The sequence below is a fragment of the Ornithorhynchus anatinus genome, chromosome 13, assembly GCF_004115215.2.
Source record: "Ornithorhynchus anatinus isolate Pmale09 chromosome 13, mOrnAna1.pri.v4, whole genome shotgun sequence".
NCBI lineage: Eukaryota > Metazoa > Chordata > Mammalia > Monotremata > Ornithorhynchidae > Ornithorhynchus > Ornithorhynchus anatinus.
The window spans coordinates 40,329,446-40,342,167 of NC_041740.1; the positions used below are offsets into that span (position 1 = coordinate 40,329,446).

The 12,722-nt window shown below is 55.4% G+C and overlaps 1 protein-coding gene across 3 annotated transcripts; it reads right to left on the bottom strand.

Annotated features, from left to right (window-relative positions):
* Nucleotides 1-34: 34 nt before the first annotated feature.
* Nucleotides 35-10,640, bottom strand: RAD51 (RAD51 recombinase). 3 transcript variants are annotated; one of them, XM_029078249.2, is made up of 10 exons: nucleotides 10,549-10,640; nucleotides 6,470-6,603; nucleotides 5,373-5,510; nucleotides 3,767-3,884; nucleotides 2,934-3,025; nucleotides 1,817-1,911; nucleotides 1,091-1,204; nucleotides 857-986; nucleotides 582-703; nucleotides 35-451 (listed from the first exon to the last, which is right to left on the bottom strand). In XM_029078249.2, exons 2-10 carry the CDS (start codon nucleotides 6,554-6,556, stop codon nucleotides 328-330), a joined length of 1,020 nt encoding a protein of 339 aa, XP_028934082.1. In that variant the 5' UTR covers nucleotides 6,557-6,603; nucleotides 10,549-10,640; the 3' UTR covers nucleotides 35-327. The 3 variants fall into 3 exon arrangements, with proteins under 3 accessions (XP_028934082.1, XP_028934084.1, XP_028934083.1); XM_029078251.2 differs by lacking the exon at nucleotides 10,549-10,640 and adding an exon at nucleotides 8,979-9,001; XM_029078250.1 differs by lacking the exon at nucleotides 10,549-10,640 and adding an exon at nucleotides 8,776-8,811.
* Between the last annotated feature and the right edge of the window lie 2,082 nt (nucleotides 10,641-12,722).

Sequence of the window (12,722 nt, forward strand, 5' to 3'; positions counted from 1 at the left end):
CCGCCCCACCCACCGCCCGAAGCAGAGGCAGAGAGCCCTCCCCTGAGCCTCAGAAAGGAGGCTGTTTATTTCTCTGCTTGCCGATGGCTACAGAACGCGCGGGACCCACAGAGCCGTGTGAACGTGGGGGCGGACCCCGGCCCGCTCAGCCGCCCACCCCCGTCGCAAGGGGCAGCAGCACTCACGGAGCCGAGCGGGTCGGGGAGTCTGGCCTCGGCCAGACGTGGGCTCGAGTTGGTGCCGCGAGCCCAATCCACGGCCCTCGGTGGGGGAAATGTTCCGGGCGGCCCCCTGGGCAGCAAGGTCCAGCCAGGCCTGGGGCCGGCTTCAGTCTTTGGCGTCGCCCACGCCGTCGGCGTTGATGGCGAACATGGCTTCCGCCTCGGGCAAGCAGGGCGAGTCGTAGATCTTGCAGATCCTGGTCTCTCCGCGCCCTTTCCTCAGGTACAGCCTGGCCGGGGACAAAGGTCGCCCGGCCGCCTCAGTTCCGGCCGGGTCCAGGGGTCGTGGTGGCCGGGGCGCGGCGCCCTCCCCCGGGGAGACCAACTGGGGCCTTCCACCCAGGGTCCCCAGCCCCTCACCTGGTCGTCGAGGCGTGAGCGATGATGTTTCCTCCAATGGGCTTTTTGGGATCGGCGGCAAACATGGCGGCCCCGTCGACCTGGGCCACCACCTGGTTGGTGATGACCACCGCCACGCCAAACTGGCGGGGAGAGGAACGCGGTCAGGAAGTGTCCCTCGGGGCCTGGTCCTCCCTGGGCTGCCCCTGCCCAGCTAGGAGCTTGGTGGCAGTGAGGGGGGCCCAGAGCCCGCCGCTGCGGGCAGAGGTTCCGTGCCGCGGCAGAGGGGTACCCACCTCGTCTGCGAGCCGCAGCAGCATCCGCAGGAAGCGGGCCAGGTGCATCTGCCGGGCGGAGAGCTCCCCACGGCCCGAGTAGTCGGTTCTGTAGAGGGCGGTGGCGCTGTCCACGATGAGCAGGGCATACCTAGGGGGCCAGAGCGCAGAGGCTGTAGGCGTCACCGGGGAGCCCCGGCCCTGCCACCCCACCCCCCGGTCCCTGGACAGCGCTCCCCGCCCCCCAGCGGGTACCTGGACTCCACCATCATAGCAGAGGCCTGATAGAGGAGCTGGGTCTGGTGGTCGGTGTTGAACCCTCGTGCGTACGCCACGTTGTCTAGGACGTCGCTGCCCGACAGGCCGTACCTGGGCGGAGGAAGACCTGGAGGCTGGGCCGGAGCTGCCAACCGCTCTTTCTGGGGTCCACTCATTTTAACTCACCCCTTTAGAGAGGCGGAGACCAGAGTCCTCCCTGCCTCGTGCCCACTGGGGTGGCACTGTGTGCCCCGGGGAGCAAAGAGCTGCTCCTCAGGCCTTCCCTGGGAGCCAGAGCCTGAGGGAAGGGCAGCGCTCAGAAGGCTTCCCAATAGCCAAGAGCAAAACCAGGTAGGAGGGCAGGGGGCACGCGAAATGGAGGGCAGTGTTTCTCTGACCCGCCAGGGTGAATCCCCGTCTTCCGACAGACACTGGAGGTGGGCAACACGGTGGCCTTCCGGGTCTGCTGCCCAACACCCAGGCCAACTGGCTCCTAGAGCCAGGCGGGTGGCTGGAGGGGCGCTCAGGCCCACCCCGCGGGAGGCTGGCTGATATTGCGGGGAGGGCAGCGGGGGCTCCCGCGACCTGTTGCTGACCCGCAGCTGGGTGGGTGCTGACCGTTGGCCCAACTGAATTCAACAGGACAGTGGAACGAGTCTCAGCTAGCAGGCACCCGTGGGAGAGGGAGGGAGGGAGGGAGGAACAGACGCCCCGAGAACCCACCTCTCGGCCACCGCCAGCAGCCGCTCGGGCCGGAAGGTGCCCTCGGTGTCGATGTACATGGCCTTCCCCTCGCCGCCGCCCCGGTCGATAGGGAGCTGGAGAGAGAGCGACAAAGCGGACGGCGCACAGTGAGCGCGGGCCGGGTCCTCCGGCCACGGCTGGGAGGAGAGGGATCCCCGGGGTGCCGCCCCAACTTCCAGGGCTTCGGTGTCTGATAGACCAAAGGGACACAGCTGGGCAGACCGCCTTCGCTCCCCAGTCCCTTCCGCTAACATCTACCTACGACCACAATGAGAAGCAGCGTGGCCTAGTGGATAGAGCCCGGGAGTCTGAAGGACCCGGGTTCTAATCCCGGCTCTGCCACTTGTCTGCTGTGGGACCTTGGGCAAGTCACTTTACTTCTCTGCGCCTCAGTTGCCTCATCTGTAAAATGGGGATTGAGGCCGTGAGACAGAGACTGTGTCCAACCCGATGTGCTTGTACCCACCTCGCTGCTTAGTAAAGTGCCCGGTGCATAGTAAGCGTTTAACAGACACCACAGTGATGATTATTAAAGCCTCCACCCCCTTTCAGGCTCTGAAGGGGCAACCCGGTCCCTTAGGCCCTGACAAGACCCCAACACTGCCCAGTTGCAAGCCACCCGTTCCACCTGATCTCCAGCCCCTCCGGTGGGAACTTCTCAGTCCCTCACACCCCAAGACCTTCCCGATGGGGGCTCTGGAAATCCCAGGCCCAAGTGACCCCAGGTGGGATGCCACAGCTGTGCCCTGCCAGGTTCCTGGGGAACCCCTTCCCATCCTTTGCCACGGGCTCCTCGGGGTCCCCTCAGGCCCAAACAAACCCAGTCCCCTGGGCCCACCAGGGCTTCAGACCACCCCTAGTAGCCACACCCGCTCCTTTGGACTAGGAGAAAGGCACATGGGGGGGTTGGGCGGGTGACAGAACCTCTGAAATACGGCATTCTCGGCCCCCTCCCCAGCTTTCTCGAGGCCTTGGGGGAGGGGCGGCGGAGGGAATGGGGAGGAAGCTGGGCTGAGCTGCAGATCTGGCTGGGCAAAACCATCTCACTGTCTTGTCCCCTTCCCCGCCAGCTTCCGGCAAGGTACCAATGACTCACCTGGCAGGTCACGGCCAGGGTGTGGCAGATCTGGGTCTTTCCGGTCCGGAACTCCCCGAACATTTCCGTGATGGAGCCCGTCTCGATGCCCCCTGGAAAGGTGAGGGGGAGAAACCGGGAGCCCCTTGAGGCCAGGGATCGGGGTCTCCCGATCCTGTGTTGTACTTTCCCAGGCGATCGGTACAGTGTTCTGCACACAATAAGCCCTCGATAAGTACTACTGTTTGACACTATTGCAGTCGCCCGATCCATCAGTAGCATGCGCGGCCCGCAGCAGGCGTGCCATCGTCAATGCTACTGACCGATTGCTCTCAGAGCACATCCCTCGACCTGTTTAACCTCTCGTATACCTCAGTGCTCAGCACCGCAGTGTGCTCTCTCCTTCCGCTCTGGCCACGGCCGGAGTTACCGCATAAGCGCTTCCGCTGGTCCATTCCAGGCTTGACTACACACTCACTACGTGCCAATATAAAATTTATATTAACGTCCGTCTCCCCCTCTAGACTGCAAGCTCACTGTGGGCAAGGAGTGTGTCCGTTGGTTGTTCTATTATACTCTCCCAAGCGCCGAGTAGAGTGCACTGCGTGCAGGAGGCGCTCAATAAATACGACTCAGTGACATGTACCGTGCTCGGTGCTGAGGGAGACGCCGCATAATGGACCTGGCCCCTCACAACACGGTCTACGACGGAGGGAGGCGGGGAGGGAGGGCAAGTGGCTTGGCCGCGTCTTACAGATGGGCCCGGGAGGGAGCTGTCGGCCTGGGAAGACTTGAAGGGCAGGACCCCGGCTCTCGCTCGCGGCCCCTGCCGACCGAGGCAGGGGGATCGCTACCTTGCAGCAGCTTGTCCAGCTCTTTGGAGCCCGTGGTGATCTGGATGATCTCCGACCGCCGCTGGTGGAATTCGGTGGCGGTGGTGAAGCCCATCGGGACGAGCTTAGCCGCCTCCGTCTAGAGAGAGACAGACAGAGCTAGAGGCGGGGGAGAGTCGACACCGGCAGCGATGCTGGCCCCCGTGGGGGACTGATGGGGAGGGGCAACAGCTCCCAAGTAGTCTAGCCGAACCTTCCCCTCCCCAGTCTAGCCCAGGAAAGATCCATCAGGCCCACGGCCGGAATGCCAGCCGACCTCGCCAGGCCTTTAGGAAATGAATGAGTCACCCAAGACGCATCTCTCTGTTCTGAGGCGGAAGCCCTTCACAATTGCTCTTTCCCTGCTGTTCGGGTTTCCCGGCAGGCTTCAGGCACACAAACAGAATGTCCCGTTCACTGAGCCAAGGAGCAAAATAAGGCCCATTCAGCTGCCTCTCTAACCCCAGCCCCCCGCCAGGGAATATCGAGCTTTTCTTGACCATCCTCCCAACCCCCTGATGTGGGCTCACTTGGGCATCCAGATAAGCTGGGGGAGTTTCCGACTGCCTTGGTCTATTGGACCCAAGGAGTCCGAGAGAAGCGGCAAGGCCTAGTGAAGAGTGCACGGGCCTGGAGGTCAGAGAACCTGGGTTCTAACACTGCCTTTGCCACCGTTTTTTTTCTTTTTTCAATGATATTTTTAGGCGCTTACTATGTGCCAAACAATACACTAGGCATTGGGGTAGATACCAAGCTAACCAGCTCGGAGAGAGCCCATGTCCCACTTGGGGCTCACGGTCTTAATCCTCATTTTACAGATAAGGTAACTGAGGCCCAGAGAGGGGAAGTGACTTGCTCAAGGTCATACAGCAGGCAAGTGGCAGAGCTGGAATTAGAACCCACGACCTTCTGTCTCCCAGGCCCGGGCTCTATTCACTACCCCCAGTGCTGCATTCAGTACGTGTTATTCCTACAATACCTCACCAAGTAGTATCTAGACAGTGAGGTCCTCGCGCTGGGAGAGACGAGAGATCCTCGGTGCTAACGAAACAGACCAGCAGGTACGGACCGTGCCATCTTTTTTCCTAGGACGGAGGCGCCTCGGCAAACCAGGGTGGTACCTGACAGGCTGATTAAAACGGACACCTGCTTTTTCCGGGAGGCTCGACTGTAAGCCCGCTGTGGGCGGGGAACGTGTCTACCAACTCTGTTGTAGCATTCCCTCCCAAGCGCTCAGTACAGTGCTCTGCAAGCCGTTAGTGCTCGATAAACATCATGGCAGCCAGTGAGTAATCAATTAATACCACTGATGACGGTCACTCGTTCTTTCGATCACATTTATCGGGCACTGTATACAAAGCACTGAACTGTAACAGCAAACGGACACATTTCCTGCCCATAGCGACATTACAGTCTGGAGGGGCAGACGGACATTAATCTGATGCCGGCGGGGAAGGAAAGGACCGAATCCGAATCCTCGTCGGCCGGACCCAAATCACCCGGCTCCAGATGGGCCGATCGGGCGGGCGCCTAAACAGAACCGAGAGCCAAGTCGGAGCTTCCCCTGGTGGACCGGGTCGGGGCTTACCAGGATCTTATCGGCTTTGGCTTCGCTGATGCCCTTGATGTTGATCAGCTCTTTCTTAGGGGCGTAGGCCACGGCCTCCACCGTGTGAAACCCGGCTTCCTCCAGCTTCTTCACGTCGTTGGCGCTGATGCCGCATTGCTACGGAGCCAGAGAAACTCTTCTAAGGGCACGGGGCCAGGTGGCCTCCCGCCCTCACTCGAGGGAAGTGTCCCCGGGCTGGGGGAGAGAGCCTTAAGCGATGATGGGGGGAGCGGGAGCTACTCCCCCAAGAAGAGTGGTGCCCCCCCCATGTCAAATAATAATAATAATCATGATGATATTTGTTAAGCGCTTACTACGTACCTGGTGCTGTTGAAGATACAAGTTCAGCAGGCTGGACACAATCCCTGGTCCCACTTGGGGCTCACAGTCTTAATCCTCGTTTTACAGACGAGGGAACTGAGGCCCAGTGAAGTCACCCAGCTGACAAGTGGCACAGCCAGAATTAGAACCCAGGTCCTTCTGACTCCCAAGCCCATGCTCTATGCACTAGGCCACGCTGCTTCCATGGGGTGACAGAGCAGCTAAGCTCGTTGTGGGCAGGACAGGAGTCTGTTATACTGTCGCACTGTCCTCTCCCAAGTGCTTAGTACAGTGCTCTGTACACAGTAAGCACTCAATAAAGATGATCGACTGATGGCTTTCATGAATAGGAGGCTGGCCAGAGTCCGAGTCTCCCAGGGGCTCGAGCTCCATGCGTCTCCCATTTCAGAAAAACACTATAAACAAGCCACAAGCGGGACAAGAGGGCAGCCTCTTCATTACCAAAGCGTGGGTCACAGAACGGTTAAATTGAAGCTAACGGGGTGGCGTGTCGGCCGGGGGCTGATCTCTCAGTCAGAGCTCTCCTCGGGGATCGTTCCCTTCAGCGACAGAGAGACAGCCTTCAAATTAATGTTCGGGCGATGTTCTGGGCTCCGCTAAAGAGTGACGTTCTCTATCCCGGAGAGGGCGGGTCCATCTTGACCACCACCAAGAGAGTGATTTCCAGGGGCCCCGCGGGGTTGGACGTGGGGTAGAGGCCCTAGATTTGAGGGGGGTGGAGAGGGTTTGCGTACCTCCAGCCGGGTTATGGGCTGCGGGCCAAAGTTTTCCTCCGCCACTGAGGTGTCCGCGCCGGTCTCCATCTGCATCTGCATGGCCATCCTCCCCGCCCGGGGTCCGGCGCCGCCTCCTTGACGAGAAACCGGACCTGAGGAGAATTGGAGACGGAGCTGGTTTTTGATTTAAATTTCCTGGCGTGACCCTCCCCCTGGCTGGTCGCCCCCGCACCTGGTAGCTCCACCCACAGAGAGAGACGTCTCGGGGTCCCACCTAGCCCCCACCTGGTCAGGGCCGGGTGAGGGGAGCCCAGGGGGTCTGCGAGAGAAGCAAAACTAGTCAGTCAATCGTATTTATTAAGTGTTTACTGCGTCCAGAGCGCTTGGGAGAGTGGAATATAACAGTTGGTAGGCACAATGAGCTTACAGTCTAAAGCGGGAGACGGTCATTAATATAAATTACGGATACACACGTACGTAAGTGCTGCGGGGCTGAAAGAAGGGTGAATAAAGGGTGCGTTTACAAGTGGAAGGGTGACACAGAAGGGAGTGGGAGAAGAGGAAACGTTCAACCGAACATTCACTCGCCTTTTCCTTCTTCCTCCAATCTTTCAACTATTTTGGGTCCACCACCCCTACTAGATTGCAATCTCCATGTGAGCACGGATTGTCTATAACGTAATAATTGTGGTATGTCAGGTGCTTACACAATTCCTCACCCATGAGGGGCTCACAGTCTAAGGGGAAGAGAGAAACGGTATTGAATCACTGAAGCCCCATTTTACAGATGAGGAAACAGAGGCACAGAGCAGTTATGAGATCTTGCCCAAGGCCATATCAGTTATTTATTTCTATTAATTGCTGTCACCCCCTCTAGACTGTAAGCTCACTGTGGGCAGGGAATGTGTCTGTTCATTGTTATAGTGTACTCCGGTGTTTAGCACGGTGTTCTGCACACTGTAAGTGCTTAATAAATAGGACTGACGCACGGAGCCGAGATCGGAACCCAGGTCTTATGAATTTAAGATCCGGGCTCTTTCCACTAGGCCATACAACTTCCCTCTACTGAATTCCCCCAAGCACTTAATACACTGCACACAGTAGAAGTACAGTGATTTTGACTGTCAGATTGACATCCCCCCCTTATCTGCTGTGTGACCTTGGCCATGTCATTTCACTTCTCTATGCCTCAATTCCTTTATCTGCAAAATGGGAATTCAATACTTGTTCTCCTTCCTACTTAGACTGTGAACCCCCTGAGAATCTTGTACCTATCATAGTGCTTAGCCCAACATGGCTTAGAGGCAAAAAGCACAGGCTTGAGAGTCAGAGGATGTAGGTTTCCAATGCTGCCTCTGCCACTTGTCTGCTGTGTGACCTGAGGCAAGTCACTTCACTGTGCCTCAGTTCCCTCATCCGTAAAATGGGGATGAAGACTGTGAGCCCCATCTGGGACAGCCTGTAATCTACCCCTGCGCTTAGAACAATGCTTGGCACATAGTAAGCACTTAACAAATACCATCATCATTATTATTATTACAACATTTCACAGACAGTAAGCACTTAATACCACAATTATTAGTATTATCATTTGGATAAGATACACTGGGTTTAATGAAGATTATAAATTGAATGACTCAAACAAACCAAAGTGGCAGCCTTACAGCTTTTTCCAAGCTTGTAGATTATGAAAATTATGTAGATTATGAATATCATGAATAGTCACTCCAACAATGGCAGGGTGGCCTAAGGGAAAGTGCGCGGGTGGGGAGTCAGAGGATTCGAGTGCTAATCCACCTTGTCTGCTGCCTGACTTTGGGTAAGTCACTTCACTTCTCTGTGCTTCAGCTTCCACATCGATAAAACGGGAATGAACATTTATCCTCCCTCCTTTGAAGCTCCTCCCCAATCTTCGACTTTTCAGACTAAGCCCCCATTCTCCCTATTCCCGCTCCCTTCTGCGTCGCCTTTGTACTTGAATTTTTACCCTTTATTCACAACACTGCGGCACAAATCCGCAACTTTTTAAAATATCCGTCTCCCCTCTAGATTATAAACTCTTGTGGGCAGGGAACTCGTCTAACAACTGTTGTATAGTCCTCTCCCAAGCGCTTAGGACAGTGCACTGCACTGCGCTCAATAAATACGACTGATTGAGCCGGTGTGGACCCAACACAGCTCTCACTTTAGGATGCCAACCCTGGCGTTTTCTAGAGGGCAGAGTGTTGGTTACTTTCCAAAGGGGGTGGCTCCTTCCTTCCGGGAGTCTGCGCCCAGTAAGCACTCAATAAATAGACAGAAGCAGCAAGCACAATGTGTAGAACCTGGGCCTGGGAGTCGGGTCGTGGATTCTAATCCCAGCTCCGCCACTTGTCTGCTGGGTGACGTTGGGCAAATCACTTCACTTCTCCGGGCCTCAGTGACCTCAAAATGGGGATTAAGAAGTCACTTCACTTCTCTGGTTCCTTCATCTGTAAAATGGGGATTAAGAGGGTGAGCCCCATGGGGGACAGGGACTGTGTCCAACCTGATTTGCTTGGAGAAGCAGCGTGGCTTAGTGGAAAGAGCACAAGCTTGGGTGTCAAGAGGTCATGGGTTCTAATCCTGGCTCCGCCACTCGTCAGCTGTGTGACTTTGGGCAAGTCACTTCACTTCTCTGTGCCTCAGTTTCCTCATCTGTAAAATGAGGATTAACTGTGAGCCTCACGTGGGACAACCTGATTACCCTGTATCTACCCCAGCGCTGAGAACAGTGCTCTGCACATAGTAAGCGCTTAACAAATACCAACATAATTCTCTGTGCCTCAGTTCCCTCATCTGTCAAATGAGGATTAAGACTGTGAGCCCCACGTGGGATGACCTGATGACCTTGTATCTCTCCCAGTGCTGAGAACAGTGCTTGGCACATAGTAAGAGTTTAACAAATACCATTATTATTATTAGCCACCCTGGCGCTTAGGGCCTGGCACATAGTAAGTGCTTAACAAAGGCCAGGATAATAATTGATAAATACGATTGACTGGGAGGCTGCTTCTGGGAGGCAGAGAAGGAGCGTGCCTTAGTGGACAAAGCCCGGGCTTGGGAGTCAGAGGTCGTGGGTTCTAATCCCGACTCCTCCACTTGTCTTCTGGGTGACTTTGGACAAGCCACTTCACTTCTCATTTCCTCAGTTCCCTCATCTATAACACTGGGGAAGCAGCGTGGCTCAGTGGAAAGAGGCCGGGCTTGGGAGTCAGAGGCCATGGGTTCGAATCCCAGCTCCGCCACTTGTCAGCTGGGTGACTGTGGGCAAGTCACTTCACTTCTCTGGGCCTCAGTGACCTCATCTGTAAAATGGGAATTAACTGTGAGACTCACGTGGGACAACCTGATTCCCGTGTCCACCCCAACGCTTAGAACAGTGCTCTGCACATAGTAAGTGCTTAACAAATACCAAAATTATTATTATTATGGGGATGAAGACTGTGAGCCCCAAGTGGGACAACCCCATGACCTTGTATCTCCCCCAGCGCTTAGCACAGTGTAAGAGCTTAAGAGACGCCAACCTTAACCTTGAGCGCTTAACAAATACCAACATTATTTTTATTATTGTTATTATTAGAGAAACAGCGTAGCTCAGTGGCGAGATGTGGCGCAATCGGTGAGCGCCTTCAGCTGTTAAAGCAAAGGTTGGGGGTTCAAGTCCAGCCAGGGACGGTGGAGTTGCTCTTATTTTGGCCCGTGAGCCCGTTGCTGGTCTCTGTCTGTGGCCGAACTGTTCAGTGCAGTGCTCTGCACACAGTAAGCGCTCAATAAAGGCGATTTAATGAAGGAATGAGTGGGGCGAGGCCCGTCTCCTCAGGGGCAAACTTGGGGCCACTTTGGCTTTTCCCCCATCGTCCCTTGCGGCGGTTTCCGGCCAAGGGAGCCTTCCTGAGGAGGAGGAGGAGGAGGAGGAGGGGGCCGCCAACGCCGCCATGACGCCCCTCTCAGGACCGGTCAGCGTCGGTTGGACCGCTGACCGCCAAAACGGCGGAGGGTCCCGGGGCGCAGGACGGGCTGGGGGAGAACCAGGCCCGGACCCCCCGGGCCGCCCCTCACCCGGACCTGCCACTCACCTGATTGCGCGCGCCCGCGAGCGCGCCCCCCGGCCTCGCCTCTGCACGCGCACGCCTTCGGAAAGCCCGCCAAACCGCCGCCGCCGATGGGCCACGTGACCCAGAGAGGCGGTGACGCGCCTGCGCGTCCGTGTCAGGGGCCGCCGCCAGGACTACAACTCCCGGCACGCACCGCGGCCCCCCCCCAGCCCCGCCCGCCGGCTCCTCGGGGCCTCGGCTCCTTCATTCATTCATTCAATAATATTAATAATGTTGGGATTTGTGAAGCGCTTACTACGTGCAGAGCACTGTTCTAAGCGCTGGGGGAGATCCAGGTAATCAGGTCGTCCCACGTGAGGCTCACAGTTAATCCCCATTTTACCGCTGAGGGAACTGAGGCCCAGAGAAGTGAAGTGACTTGCCCACCGTCACACGGCTGACAAGTGGCAGAGCCGGGATTCGAACCTACCACTACTAATAAAGCAAAAATAAAATGTTGGTATTTGTTAAGCGCTTACTACGGGCAGAGCAGTGTTCTAAGCGCCGGGGTAGGTCATCAGGTTGTCCTTTGTGAGGCTCCCAGTCTTAATCCCCATTTTACAGATGAGGTCACTGAGGCCCAGAGAAATGAAGTGACTGGCCCACAGTCACCCAGCTGACAAGTGGCGGGGGCGGGATTCGAACCCATGACCTCTGACTCCCAAGCCCGGGCTCTTTCCACTGAGCTACGCTGCTTCTCTAATAATAACAATAACCATAATAAAAATAATAATGTTGGTATTTGTTAAGCGCTTACTATGTGCCAAGCACTGGGGGAGACACAAGGGAATCGGGTTGTCCCACTTGGGGCTCACAGTCTTCATCCCCATTTTACAGATGAGGGAACTGAGGCACAGAATTTAAGTGACTTGCCCAAGGTCACACAGCTGACAAGTGGCAGAGCCGGGATGAGAACCCACAACCTCCGACTCCCAAACCTGGGCTCTTTCCACTGAGCCACTCTGCTTCTTTATTGAGCGCTTACTATGTGCAGAGCACTGTACTAAGCACTTGGAGTGTACAATTCGGCAACAGAGATAGACCATCCCTGCCCAGTAATGGGCTCACAGTCTAAACGGGGGAGACAGACATCAAGGCAAAACAGAACAAAACAAAAAACATCATCAGGATAAATAGAATCATGGAGTTATACACCTCATTAACAAAATAAATAGGGTAATAAATAATATATACAAATATGCACAGTGCTGAGGGGAGGGGAAGGGGGAAGAGCAGAGGGCCGGGGGGACGGGGAGGGGCTCAGTGTGGTGGTGGCCATCTCTCTGTGCCTCAGTTATCTCATCTGCAAAATGGAAATTAAGACTGTGAGCCCCACATGGGACAACCTGATTTACTTTGTATCTACACGCTGAGGAGCAGCGTGGCTTAGTGGAAAGAGCCCGGGCTTGGGAGTCAGAGGTTGTGGGTTCTAATTCCGCCTCCATCCTTTGTCAGCTGGGTGACTTTGGGCAAGTCATTTAACTTCTCTGGGCCTCAGTTACCTCTTCTGTAAAATGGGGATTAAGACTGTGAACCCCAAGTGGGACAACCTGATTACCTTGTATCTACTCCAGTGCTTAGAACAGTGCTTGGCACAGTGTAAGTGCTTAACAAACACCATTATTATTATTATTATTACCCAAGTGCTTAGAACAGTGCTTGGCACATAGTAATTGCTTAACAAATACCATTACTATAATTATTAATAACAACCGGGGCCTGTTTGGTCTACTGGTTAGAATGCAGGCCTGGGAATAGAGGACCTGGGTTCTAATCTTCACTTTACCACTTGTCTGCTGGGTGACCTTGGGCAAGTCACAGCCCTTCTCTGGTCCTCAGTTACCTCATCTAAAAAATGGGGTTTCAATACTTGTTTTCCCTACTTAGACTGTGAGCCCCATGTGGGACCTGATTATCTTGTATCTACCCTAGCACTTGATACAATGGTTGGCACATAGTAAGCGCTGAACGCATACAATTATTACGCTAAATTGGAGTGTTTCACTTGCAAAAAACAGGATGAAATCAGGCAGGAATGTTAAGATTTGGGAAGATGTATTCTGTACATGATGTGTATAAGCTGAAGTTTTAGCAAAGTTAAGAGAAATAAAGGGTTCCATAAACCCACCAGCACCCAAAATACAGTTCCCTCCTTC

Coding starts and splice junctions, on each gene's coding strand:
- RAD51 (XM_029078249.2), bottom strand. CDS start 6,556: ATGGCCATGCAGATGCAGATGGAGACCGGCGCGGACACCTCAGTGGCG. Junction 5,511..6,469: donor AGCCCATAACCCGGCTGGAG/GTACGCAAACCC, acceptor CTGGCTCCGTAG/CAATGCGGCATCAGCGCCAA. Junction 1,205..1,816: donor CTGCTGGCGGTGGCCGAGAG/GTGGGTTCTCGG, acceptor TCCTCCGCCCAG/GTACGGCCTGTCGGGCAGCG.